At 41.4% G+C, this 13,763-nt stretch overlaps 1 protein-coding gene across 1 annotated transcript; it reads left to right on the forward strand.

Moving 5' to 3' along the window:
* The first annotated feature begins 1,270 nt into the window (after positions 1-1,270).
* tor4aa (torsin family 4, member Aa) lies at positions 1,271-12,914 on the forward strand. Its single transcript, XM_008303543.1, has 3 exons — positions 1,271-1,397; positions 5,148-5,579; positions 8,192-12,914. The coding sequence occupies exons 2-3, from the start codon at positions 5,148-5,150 to the stop codon at positions 9,047-9,049; spliced, it is 1,290 nt and encodes a 429-aa protein (XP_008301765.1). The 5' UTR covers positions 1,271-1,397; the 3' UTR covers positions 9,050-12,914.
* The last annotated feature ends 849 nt before the right edge of the window (positions 12,915-13,763 follow it).

Genomic DNA, 13,763 nt, shown 5'->3' on the forward strand with positions numbered 1-13,763 from the left:
TTTCTGAAATAATTAGTTGTTCGGTCTTCACAATGTTGGTAAAATTTTGATCAGTGTTTCCTAAAGCCCAAGAAGACAAAGGTCTTTTGTCCACAACCCAGAGATTTTCAGGTTTCCATCATAGAGGACGAAACTAACCAGAAAACATTAACACTTAGGAGGCCACAGTCTCTGAATCTAGAATTTCTTGTCTTAAAGATGGCTTCACTTCACATATATGTCTCTGGAAGCAAGCCCACTTTCCACACAGTTCCTTTACGTTCGGTATGTGAGACATTTTCACATTTCCTTTGCAGCTCAATAGTGATGCTTGAGACACAACCACAACGAAAGCAAAACTGAACAAAAACATTCAATCAACACATTACAAGTGAAATTCCTTAAAGTTGGATCTGAGATAACGACAATATTCTTCTTTGCTAATGTCACTTCCACCTGTTAACCATGTGAAACCCAGCCTGTCTGTAGGTCTGAAAGACATGTTATCTTTTAAAAAATTGCCTAAACAACATGATTCAGCAGAACTAGAAACTGTAAAACCAGAAAGAATCATCAGATGTTCAACTTTCCGATGGTTCTTGAACTAATCACATATGGCACGCCGTTGCTTCAGGAAACTTAACCAATGCTAAGTTTAAATTCTTGAAACTTCATCAAAAAAACTTGCCAAAAGTAGACCTTTTGCAGTAACCAGATTATGTAAAAAACAGGAAATTCTACACTCCTTGCCACATCTGAGAAGCCCTTAGTAAGTCAGCTGTCACGAGCAGTTATGCAACAAAAATTCAGGTACTTTGCGACTGAACTGCAGGTTGTGTTTGCAAAGAACAGAAAGGAGACAAGTGTGGAAACAAATTAAAAATGTAACTCGTAAAATATCTATAACATGTAGTCACCATTTTTTCCTGTATTAGTAACACTTGTGAGCTCTTGAAAAAAACTATAAATGTGAATTCCTTTTTTTTCGTTTTGTTTTTGTAAAATAAGATTCCAAGAAATTCAATATATTATTCAAAGAAATTCAGTGGGACACAAGCGAAAACATCCAGATACTGCTTGGAGTGCAGAGGGTTAACATGACAGGAAAAAAAGGTGAGAAAGAAAGCACTGTGCTTAAGTGAAAGCTGATGGCTGTTGAATGAAGCCAGTTTGGTGTAATATTTCCAACCTCTTGAGAGAGAAAAAAATGATTCAGAGAATAAAAGAGGAAGAAAGGAAGAAAGAGGAGGAGCCAGCAGATGGTTGAGAGCAGGGTTTAGAGGTACGACAGGCACATAGGAGGGCTCTTCCTGAGTCGAGCTGTAGGCTGTGTGGAGGTTTTTCTCTGCCTTCTGTACTCTAACAAACTATGGACTAGCCTTTATTTCTCTTTTTACAGTTTGGAGCCGCATTATAAGGTAAAAAGAAACCTTTTTTTTTTTCATTCCTCTTCTTCATTGCAACATTTTTTCTCTCTTCTTTGCTTGCACACCTTTGCAGACTGAAGTTTGGTTAGTCTATTAACTGTTTTCAATGCAAAAACACACATTATCATAAAAGCTACTAGCACTCAACCTGTGCATTTGTGTACATGCTATCTCAGCTTTAGGTAATTGCGTGTTTTTGCAGGCAAAACTCACACAGCAGGCAACACAGAAAGTCTAATATTTTGACACAGGTAACTTTTTGTGCTGAAAAGCTTTGAAATCTCTGGTATGCAGTCTGGCCTTTCAGGTCTCTGCATGTGAAAAGACAAGAGAGGGGCAGATAGAGCAATGATATTGTCTTTCCTCTGGGCTTTGCTGAAATTCTTTTGTGCTGATGTCAAAAGAGTCTTGGATGCCTGACGTCGATCACTTTAGCAGAAACATTTCTGCTTCTGTGCCAATAATATCAGACTACTGATTACAGTCAGTGTGACTGTGGAACAAAAACTCAACTTCCCAAACGTCAAATGTATTTTATGATTGTGTGACTTCTAGCTGTTGACTTGACCTCCTCTGGGTGTAACTGATAGTTCCCCCCCTTCCTGTGAGGCTAAAAAAAATACAGAACTCATGCTATGTTATGTTAAACACCAAGATAACAGCGTCTTATAGCCCTGCAGACAGATTGCACCCTAAAGTGACGATTTTTGCAGGTTCAGATGAGGAATGTGAATTATTTGTGGGTTGTCTGCTTTGAATCATCAAAAACAAAGGCATTTTTGCTGCCACAACCTGCTTTAAAATGTCACGTACAGAAGCTTAGAACCCTATTTTAGGTGCATAATACATGTAAAACCTGTCACGCAGCTTAGATGTTTGCATTTTTATCCTGCAGGCCAGAAAGTTCCTGAATGGATTGCACTTCCTTCTTTGTGTGGGAGCATTTGCAAGCTGATTAAAAAAAACTAACAAAAAAAAAAACATGTTTGAAGACAAAAAAAAGATCATATAAAAGTACATATAAACAACTGAAAAAGCTGCGCAATGTGAAATCAGATAAAGGCATCGATTACTTCACCTGATGAACAGATAAATGCAGCCGTATAGACACTATCAAAAGATATCTAGTGGTTGTCTGTTTTGAAACTGGCTTCATCTGTGGTTATTTATCGATTCTGCCATTTTCACACGAGGAAATAAGTGAGGGCAGCACTGTAGTTATGACTACTTCACAAACTCACTGTCAGACATCCTGCCATCATCAGTAATCATTTTGAGACATTTTCTGCAGCTATGACCAGTAACTGATGTCAGTTTACTGTAATTTAGTTTGTACTATCAGTGTGTGGTTACAGATACCAGCCTTGTTGAGCAACACGCTTACGTTGGGTAATGGATGGGAGGGCTGACTAACTGTTTTTCAGAGCCAAACTCTACTTCTTAGTAATAAAGGTCTCATAGTGTGCCCTTTTTCACCAAATGAATGCAGGTGTCACAGATCCCCACACTCTGTCTTTCAGTTGTTCAGCTCAAAACATTGCAAAGCTGTTTCATTTCACCAAGACAGTACAACCTCTGGTTTTAGGGCTGTTTTGCTCTGAAAACCAATGAGCTCCTGCCCCCTTCAGGAACAACACACTGTCTGTGTCTGACAGCTTGAGCTGGACGACTATTGGCTCTTTAGATGTGAGGCAGCCCATGGGGCAAATACTTATGAAGCTTATAAAGCTGAGAGTCTTCTGCCTCGCTGTGGGGGGGCTTTAGGAATGGCAGAAGTAAAGGTCTTCATTTCTTACCAGCTTTTACGTTACACCTCCGAGTTTGTAACAACCACAAAACACAATAAACTATTAAATATCTGTATAAAAAACATACATATATGATTGATTTATAACAATATTTCGGAGAGTCATTTAACATTTTAGGATGGATGCTTTCTTTACAAGACTTATATCAAAAGATCAGTAACAGTCATTTCTGTACGCTACATGTGAAGCTAGATTCAGAAGACTAAAACAGAGAGTAAAACAAGTACAAAAGCATGCAAAACAACTAGAACAGCACACAAAACGACTACAACGACATTCAAAACATTTCTACAATCCTACAATTTCATTCAGCAGACGCTTTTATCCAAAGCGACGCACATCTGAGAGCAGATACAACACAAGGAAGGATCTAGTCAGGAGAAAACAATCTAGATAAGTGCCATGGAACAAATCCAAGTGTGATAGGGTGTTGATGCCAACAGCAGGCTGTGTGGGAGGCAGTAGGATTATTTAGTTCTGTTGTTTTTGCTCGTTTGTTTGTTTTCGGGCTATCAATTGAAAAGGTGTTCAGTAAAGAGCTGGGCCTTTAGTCTTTTCTTAAAGACTGAGAGGGAGTCAGCAGATTGAACAGAGTTTGATAACTCGTTCCACCAGCGCGGAACCACAGAGGAAAAGAGTCTAGCTATCGACCTCAGGCCCTGTTGCAGTGGTTGTATCAGGCGGTTTTGGTTGGTTGAGAGTGTAGATCTCAATGAGAGAGTTCAGGTAGGAGGGAGCTGTTCTCGTTGTGGTTTTGTTTGCAAGTGTCTGGGTTCTGAATTTGATGTGGGCAGCAACTGGAAGACAGTGAAGCGATCTGAACAGCGTGGTGACATGTGCTGTTTTTGACTGGTTGAAAACCAGACGTGCTCCTGCATTCTGGATCACCTGCAGAGGTTTGACTGTGAATGCGGGGAGACCTGCCAGTAAGGAGTTGCAGTAGTCAATGCATGATATTATTAGAGCTTGTGCTGCATGTTCAGACAGGAAAGGTCTGATCTTCCTGATGTTGTACAGGGTGAATCGACACGACCGAGCAACAGAGGCCACATGAACGTTGGAGGTTAGTTGGTCATCAATCATGACACCCAAGTTTCTGGCAGATTTTGTGGGTTTGAGTTGGGTTGAATCAAGCTGGATGATGATTTCTTGATGTAGAGAGGGACTGGCTGGGATGACAAGGAACTCAGTCTTGGAGAGGTTGAGTTGAAGGTGGCGTTTTTTCATCCATGCCGAGATGTCTGCAAGGCATGATGAGATCTGGCCAGAGACTGTGTGGTCGTTCGGGGGGAGAGACAGGAAGAGCTGGGTATCATCAGCATAGCAATGGCATGATAAACCATGGGCCTGGATTATTGCATCGAGTGAGGTTGTGTAAATTGAGAAGAGAAGGGGACCAAGCACTGACCCTTGAGGAACCCCTGTGGATAGGTTGTGGTGTTCAGACACTTCTCCCCTCCAGGATACTCTGAAATATCTTCCTGAGAGGTAGGACACAAACCAAAGGAGGGCAGATCCTGAGATGCCAAGCTCAGTGAGTGTGGAGAGGAGGATGTGGTGGTTAACCGTGTCAAAGGCAGCTGACAGATCTAGCAGCAACAGAGCTGAAGACTGTCCCGCAGCTCCAGCAGAATGCAGGGATTCTGTTACAGATAGGATTACAGTCTCGGTAGAGTGACCCTGTTTAAAACCAGACTGATAGGGTCATACAGATTGTCACAGAGGAAAGTAGAGACTTGGTTGAAGCCAGTTCGCTCAAGTATTTTAGACAGGAAGGGCAGTAGTGAAACCGGTTGTTGAAAATGATTACAAAAACATGCGCAAAGATACTGACATACTAAACAACAAGCAATATCTTTCACACACAGTTGTGCTGTCAGTTGTTTACATTAAAACGCTGATTGTAGATACTTTAAAACCTTCTTGTCTGCAGATGAGCGACCAGGACAGCAGCACCTCTGCCTCCCAGACGGAGGGAGAGTTTGATGAAGACCTGGAGGGCAAAGAGGAGAAACCGAGGAGCAGCCCGGTCCCCAGTCTGTCCAGCTTCTCCTCCTCTCTGCGGGCAGTCATACGCATAAAACTCAAGTATCAGGCCATGAAGAAGCGACGGCAAGAGATGGCCCTGGCCCTGGGAGGAGCCGGGGCCCTCACTGGAGCCCCATCACGCACCAGCCCCAAAATCTTCACCTTCGATGGACTCACCCCCAACTCACTCCCCACCTCTGTCCCTTCGAGGAAGAAGAGAAGGAGGAAGAAGCGGGTGTTGTTTCCCAGCAGAGGGCGTCCCAGGGCCCCACCGAGGCAGGAGCACAGCCGAGCCCAGTACTGCCTTTACTTGCTCTTTGGAATCGTCTTTGTCCAGGTACATTGATCACAACACCTATTGACACCAAGCTGCTTCTTCAAGTGGTGGTTCACTACAAATGTAGGCATTCTCCCAGGTAGATTTTGCTCATATGATGTTTTAAAATACTTGTGGGAAGACGAAGCACTGGGCCAAGGGCCTAACATATCTGTGGCAGCCTGAGCCAGAGCTTCTGTGTGAAGCGACTGTTAACATTTCATGTTGGACGTCAATCTAACAATTTCAAAGAGAAACTAAATGATGCAAACCAGATGCAAATTTACAACAAAAAGACTACAGATGTAGCCAAAACAAACACAAAGAGACAGAAAATGTCATCAAGAAATGCAAAATGACCACAAAGTGATAAAAAGACTACAAAATGACACAACATGACATCACGGCACTATTATTTATATCGCACATTTAAAACCACAACTGTTTCACCAAAGTGCCTCCTGGCATAAAGGAAAATAACTGATGTTACAAATGAACTGAGTCCTCTAGTCAAGACCCTGTAGTGTAATTTATGATGTGAAAGGAACACAAAGGACTACAAAGAAACACAAAACAACCACAGAGAGAGACAAAATGTTGCTTATCGACAGCAAAGACACAAAAGACAGAAAAATGATGCAAAATGACCATAAGGACTTAAACAAGACGACAGAGAGACACAAACGACTGCAAAGCAACCGATAACTTTATCCTCCTTTAAAACTCTTTTAAAAACACATTTATACAGATGTGCTTTTACAGGAGTTGTTTTATGAGTGGACTTTTACTCCGTTTGATGGCAGCATCAAGGGCAGTACATTTTATCTTCTAACTGTTTTATTCCTTCCTTTATTGTCTTTTAATTGTCTTCTTTTACTGGGTTTTATTATTCTTATATATTTTTATATTGTTTCATTGTCTTTCATGCTTTATGTGTTTCACCTTCACCATTTTTTATTTATGTATTTTTTGCTTTTTACTTCTTTTAATGTTGTTTAATGTTGTTTTCCATATGCTTCTCTTTGAATCTGTACAGCACTTTGTAACCCTGTTTTGAAAAGTGCTATATGAATAAAGTTTATTATTATTATTATAATTATCACAAAGACAGAAAGCAGCTAACAACATGATGACAAAGTGATGCAAAACGACCGCAGAAAGAAACAAAAGACTGCAACAAGACTGAAAATAACAAAACTAAACACTTTGTGCTTCGTGGTAACAGGAAAATGTTAGCATGCTGCGATGCTAAACCAAGACAAGTAAACATTACTTTCTAACTACAAGAGTGTTAGCATGCTAATGTTGGCATTTAGCTCAAAGAACCAACATGGCCGTCTTGTAAATATATACCCAGACCGCTCTGCATGGCTGCATTCTAAGTGAACGATAAATCTGATTATTGATTATCTTCGTATTTAAGTTCAGTATCATCGCTCTTCTCTGTTAGCCTGCCTCCTCTGTCTCCAGCTCCACTGTTGATAGTGAGAGTGAGGAATTATGTAGGATTAGCATCAGCTCCTGTGTTTGTACCTGAGGTTTAAATATAGACTCAACTTTTCTTGTTTGGACATGTCAGTATTTATTCAGCCTAGAATCAGTATGTTGTTATTCAGGCCTAGGGTGGGTCCTGCATCTATTAATAATCTTGAAGCAGAGTCCTGTAGCAGCATGTCCAAACTGGAAAATTAAGAAACCAGAAAGCACTTAATTGAGTTTACTGTCAATGTGCAGTTGGTCAGTAAATACCAATTAAAAATATGGAAAAATAATAACTAAAATATTTCTGATGGAATTTTTAGTATGCAATTATGCTGTTAGCTTGTGGTTTGTTTGAAGTCTAGTTAGCGTCTGATAGTTCATGTGAGCTCCTGTTAGCTATGTTAGCTAAATAAAGCTCCCTTTAGTCTAGTTAGTGCCGGTTGGCTCTGGTTAGCACCTGATAGTGCATTTTAGCTCTACATGACGCTTTTTTTAGCTCCTGCTAGGTCTAAATAACTTATTTTACTTTCAATTAATAAAAAAATAAATATACGTTCGGCTCTTGTTTATGTATATACAATGTAATTATATTACTACCATTTGGGTTATTGCACATTATCAAGAAGTCCAAAAGTCAAAGGTAAACCTATTCACTCAGAGTGAAGAGTTGTACAAGCTGATGGCCACAGGCAGGAATGACTTCCTGTGGCGCTCTGTGGTCCATTTTGGTGAAATCGGTCTTGTATTGAAAGTACTCCTGTAGCTGACCAGCACGTCGTGGAGTGGGTGTGACACATTGACAGATTCCGTCAGAGAGTCCAGCTTCACTCCCACAAAGTCACTGGCCTTGTGAATCAGTCTATTCAGTCTGTTGGTGTCAGCTACCCTCAGCCTGCTGCCCCAGCACACCACAGCGTACAGGATGTTAAAGGACCTCAGCTGCCTCAGAAAATAGAGGCGACTCTGGCCTTTCCTGTAGAGTGCGTCAGTGTTCTTTGCCCAGTCCAGTTTATTATCAATGTGGACCCCCAGATCTTGTAATAAGAAAACAATTTCTTCTAACAAACTCTGAACATACTGCTCATCTTACTGCTCATATCCAGTCAGTATGGAGTATGAAAACGCTTTTAAACTTTATGGTTTTTTTGCAGGTGTACAACGCCATAGAGAACCTGGACGACCATGTTCTCCGATACGACCTGGAGGGGCTGGAGAAAACGCTAAGGCGGGAGGTGTTTGGGCAGCAGGGGGCGGTGGAGGATCTTCTGTGTCACCTGAAGGACTACCTGTCCACTTACGTCCACAACAAGCCCCTGGTGGTGTCCTTGCATGGCCCCAGCGGCGTAGGCAAGAGCCACCTGGGGCGCCTGCTGGCTGGACACTTCCGCTCGGTGGTAGGCGAGCCACTGGTGCTGCAGTACTACGTCCTCCATCACTGCCCACAGGAGGCCGACGCCCTGCAGTGTGGCCGTGACCTCTCCACCCTCATCTCTGCAATGGTGGAGCGAGCCGAGGAGGAGGAGAAGATCCCGCTCTTGATCTTCGACGAGGCTGAGCACATGCACAACGAGATCCTGGACGCGCTGTGGCAGCTCGTCACCTCGAAGCGGTCCAACGAGCACCTGAATGCCATCTACCTGTTCCTGAGCAATCTGGGACACGCACACATCACCAAACACATGCTGCACAACTCCTCAAGTATCTCTATGGCAATGACAGCATCCGGTCGCCATAGCAACCTAATAAAAGAGCTGACTCCGATTTTACGCAGCACTCTGAAGAAGCTTCACCCGCTATGGGCAGAGGTAGACATCTTACCCCTGGGCCTTCTGGAGAAAGGTCACGTGATGGAGTGCTTCCTGGACGAGATGACCCGGGAGGGGTTCTACCCGGATCATACCAACATCGAGCGCCTCGCGGGTGAGATAGAGTATTACCCTGCAGTAGGGGGGCATGAATATTCCCAAACAGGCTGCAAGCAGGTGGTGGCGAAGGTGAACCTGCTCTGAATTGTTTCGGATGCTTTTTTTTTTACCATGAAGAAGACATGCATGAGAAGGGATGAAGGTGACGAAACTTGAATGACACAACTCGGAGCCGAAGCTTTTATAAGAGGGGAATAAAAGAAGTAGTTTATTCACAGAAAAATGACAGTGAGGACGTTGTAAGAAACCTGTGAAGAAGTTGGAAAATGCCACTAACACTCATCGAAGGGTCAGTTCACCCAGAAATGAAACCTTCTAACGAACCTTTAGTCGTATCTCTCCATGCAGAAGCTTTGTCCATGTATGTTCACCTGAAGTCATACCCCAATACCACTGAAAGGAATTTAATTTATAATGTTCACTAAAAGAAATCACTGTTTTTCTTAACTGGGCTATTGTTTCTTTAATGGTAAAGGTTAAACAGTCCACACTTCCATAGCATCTTTTCAGCTTGAGCGAGGTGCTTTACAACATGTCTCTCATTCACCCACTCACCGAAAGTGGCAGAGCTGCTGTGCAGGGTGCTGCCTACCACTGGTGGTAACTTCAGTTCAGTGTCTTGCCCAAAGGCACATGAAGGGGCAATGGATCGACTACCAGTTCTTCTGCCTGAGCCATAGTTGTAGATTTTGGAGGGGAAAGGAACACTGGGGATAGATTACCTTTGTCTCTCTTCTTTCTCAAAGAAGAGAGACAAAACAGTACAGATGAGTAAATCATGCTTCTATCTGTGTTCAGTCAGCTGGGATCAAATTAAAGTTGAACTGCAGGAAAAAAAACATGATTTTTTGTGTGTTTTCCTTTACACAAAGTCAATTTCAATATAAATTGATGCAGTCCCGTTTAATACGTGTCCCTAACAAAATCTGTGGGGTGTCACAATATATGTACACGATAGCTGTGATCTTAAAAAATGTATCTAGAAACAACATACAGCAGAGTTACGGTTACAAACTCTCTCTCTTTACCTCCTTACATTAATTAATTTGCCAACAAAGAGACAAAACATGTTATCTGAAGATATCTACTCAGTAGTCACCATAATGTCGTAATCGTGAATTCTTTTGGTCGTAACATTCATGTAGCAAAAATGTGACATCAGGAGGTTCAGACTGCAATACAGCAGCAACACTTGTAGTGAGTCTCCTCAAAGTTTGTACAGACAGTCCTGATCCTCAGAGGATGAATCTTGACTTTAGTGACCACCCGATTTCTTCATGTAGCAGCACCAGCAATCCAACTGAGCTATTGTCTAGTGAAACAAATCTACTAAAAAGTTGTACTCAGGAATTCCTGGTTACCACAGGATGACTGCTACACTGTTTCAGAGTACAAATAAAAGTAACTATTAGACTAATTGCAATAAGATTTGGTGCAAACATCCTCCGAGAATAACTCTTTTTCTTCTAGTGTCGGCATGAGGTTAACCTTTGTGAATCTGAGTGAAATACGTCAACAATGGTTGGACTGATTGCCATCAAACTGAGTAGACTATGAGAAAATAATGGTAGTGCTTTGATGTCTTTTTATCTGGCGCCATCGTCAAACACAATCTGTTTTATTTTCACTTTTGCTCAGAACAGGCCTTTGAGTGGTGACTGCACATGACAGTGAGCATAACTGGTCTGTGTACAGTAAATCCTGCCTTTTTATACAAACATCTACACACTGTCCTGCTACTTCTGACCATTTGATAAACAATTATGAAATATTTATTTAGCTTTATTCAATGAACCAGTGAGCTGTTCAGTTGTTCATTTATTCAACTGTTATGCCCGAATAGATGACACTCATTTAACAGTTTAACAGTTTAACAGAGTTTAGTGCTAAATATCAAATGCTAGCATGCTGACAACTTCAGTGTTAAACATAGAAAACTTTATTCCTGTTCAACATCATCATGTTTTAAAGGTCATTTTGATCATGCTAACATCCTGACCTCAGCATGTATTAACTCCCCACTGTACCTGCCTACAGTTCTGCCATGCTGCTAGCATAGCTTAGCCTTTGTTTTACAGTCGTTTGCTCTTTTTTTTTTTTGCTGCCACCGTAATAGAGTAGAGGTAAAGAAAATTTCCTGGACAAATAAAAAATCTGCATGATTAAAAACCACTTGAGATAAATGGCAATATGTTTTTTTTTTTCTGTGATTTGGGTGAACTGATCCTTTAACACCTCTCAAACAAAACATATTTTACAACAACTTTATGAGGCAGCTCAACCAGACATGAATACTGATGAGGAAGAAAGACTGAAGGATTTTTACTGTTCATTTTGTGGTGTCAGAGAGGAAAAGAAGAACCTCCTGGACAAGATAAGACACAGCAGACGAGTAAAACCAACATTTGTTCTATTATAAGGATAAGCTCACATATTTATAAAGCATCGGTTACTAACACCCCGTTGAGGATGTTCACCAGACATCCTTCTGAGTTATGACAGCATGACCTTTATTATCGCTGGTGCAAGTCAGAAGAAGTTAGTCACAGCAGTTAGCCTATTGTCTTTTTTCTCCTCCCTGACGAGTTTATTTATTACAAATATTTTTGATGAAGAGGTGATTCAAATCCTTTACTTAAGTAAAAACAGCAAAAACACTGAAAATACTCCATTACAGGTAAAAGTCTAGCAAAATCTGTGTTAAGTATCCAAAGTGAGAGTACTTATTCTGTAATCAACTTTTTCCTGTCTGTGTGAAGTTTTTGGATTATCTTTTACTGTCACATGTTGCATTCTACTGCCGTAGATGTTTAAGGTTGAGCCCATTTGACCTGCTTCATGTACTGTTGACAGTTGAATCTGTTTGTACACATGCACACATGCAAACAAGTTTTTACAAGCATAGAACTCAGTCCTGCTCTTAGCTTTGAGCATTTTCCAGCTATTCCAAGCTGGTTATAAAGATATATTTTTTTAATATGTTAGGAAGTAGGGGACTGTTCTTAACACTTTAAATCATGAAGTGTATCAGAAAAAAAATGACATTCAAAATCACCGCATTTGGAGAAACATGGTTTTCACTGGACAGGAACATTTAACAATCACTTACAGACAAATGAAGTGGAGTAAAAAGTACAATATTTGCCTCAGAGATGTTGGAGAGTGGACGTATAAAGTTATACAAAATAAGAAAAAAATCAAATACCTCACATATATACATAAGTACAGTACTTATGTTACATTCTACCACTGTTGTATAAAGATTCTGTCTTTTCACATCCACAGAAACAAACAGAGTCAGCACAGACTCAGCCAATAGCCATGAGGTTTAATTTCTTATCGATCTTAAGAGATTTGATGAGTCACTTACTCAGATTGTACGTAAAAGACAGGCGTAATCTCTGTGTCTGAAAAGTGAAGTCAATACTGAAGTGTCTCAAATCTGCATTCTGTCAAACAGCCAACAGGAGGCGCTCTGCTGGTTGCAAAAAAATATCTAAAGGAAAATGACCCTACTTCTCATTTGATCTGTTACCTCAAAAAACATTTCACTTATGAGGTTATGGTCTCAGTCGCTATTTTCAAGTCTCCTTCAATTCAGCATTGTGCTCATTTTGTAAATTATGGTCCCATTCCGAGAAAAATAGACAATACAGCATGGTTCTTTTTACAACAGTATGGGAATGCAAAATGTCCTCCAGTTCTGCGTCAGCTCCACCTCTCACTTGTCACGTCGAGTTTCAAAAGATGAAGATGGTGACGGCAAATTCCAGACTTGAGGCTTCAAATAGTAGTCCACTGACCAACGGGTGGCGTCACAGTGGCCACGTCCATCTTTTATATGCGAGTATGTTTATGTCTGGTGTTCAGATATCTTTCTGGCAAAACACTTCTCATTTAAACTTTACGTGTATTAACTTTCCAGAGATTAAAGATGCCATTTAAACATCGATGTTGTGAGATTCTTTGCATCGAGCTTCTTCCACCAAGTCTTTACATTGTTAAAGGAACTGTTCATTTTTTAAAGAATGTCTATACAGCTTCTTAGTCGTCCAGGTCATGGTGATACTGATGTTTGGGAAGCAGGTTCCCTTGCCTCTAGCCAAGAGTTAGATGAGAACATCGATGCTGCTCTGAGCTTGTGTGGTGAACATGAACGGCAGCTGATTACCCTAGCTTAGTATTAGGAGTGGAAACAGAGGAACGTGTAGCCCAGATCTGTGTAAAGGCAGCAGTTCTACATGTAATTACCCCGATTAAACCACAAATTATCCTTTGTACACTTCAGTTTGTGTACACATTAAAAACAAATCAACTCTGTACATCTTTTTCTTGAGGCAGGTGTGTGTTTGTCAGGATCCCCACCTCAGCCCCTGCCTGGCTCTCTCTCCCTCTCATTCAGCCTGGCTCTCCCTCTCCTGTCACTCTGGTCCTATGTGCCTGATTACAGGTATTGGAGACAGCTGCGGCACAGATCGGCACACCTGCTCATCCATCCATCCATTATCTATACACCGCTAAATCCTCACTGGAGTCGATCCCAGCTGACTCAGGGTGAAGGCAGGAAACACCCTGGACAGGTCACCAGTCTATCACAGGGCTACACTTAGAGACAGACAACCATTCATACTCACATTCACACCTACGGACAATTTAGAATCACCAATTAACCTCAACATGTTTTTGGACCTTTTGGGAGGAAGCTGGAGAACCCGGAGAGAACCCACGCTGCACAGGGAGAACATGCAAACTCCACGCAGAAAGATCCCGGGAGTCCTCACAAACCGGAGACCTTCTT

This window comes from Stegastes partitus, unplaced genomic scaffold (assembly GCF_000690725.1).
Source record: "Stegastes partitus isolate 25-593 unplaced genomic scaffold, Stegastes_partitus-1.0.2 Scaffold2031, whole genome shotgun sequence".
NCBI lineage: Eukaryota > Metazoa > Chordata > Actinopteri > Pomacentridae > Stegastes > Stegastes partitus.

Bases quoted from the DNA above. Each gene is read 5' to 3' on its own strand.
- tor4aa (XM_008303543.1), top strand. From the start codon at position 5,148: ATGAGCGACCAGGACAGCAGCACCTCTGCCTCCCAGACGGAGGGAGAG. The intron at 5,580-8,191 runs GTACATTGATCA...GTTTTTTTGCAG, and splicing joins TTGGAATCGTCTTTGTCCAG to GTGTACAACGCCATAGAGAA.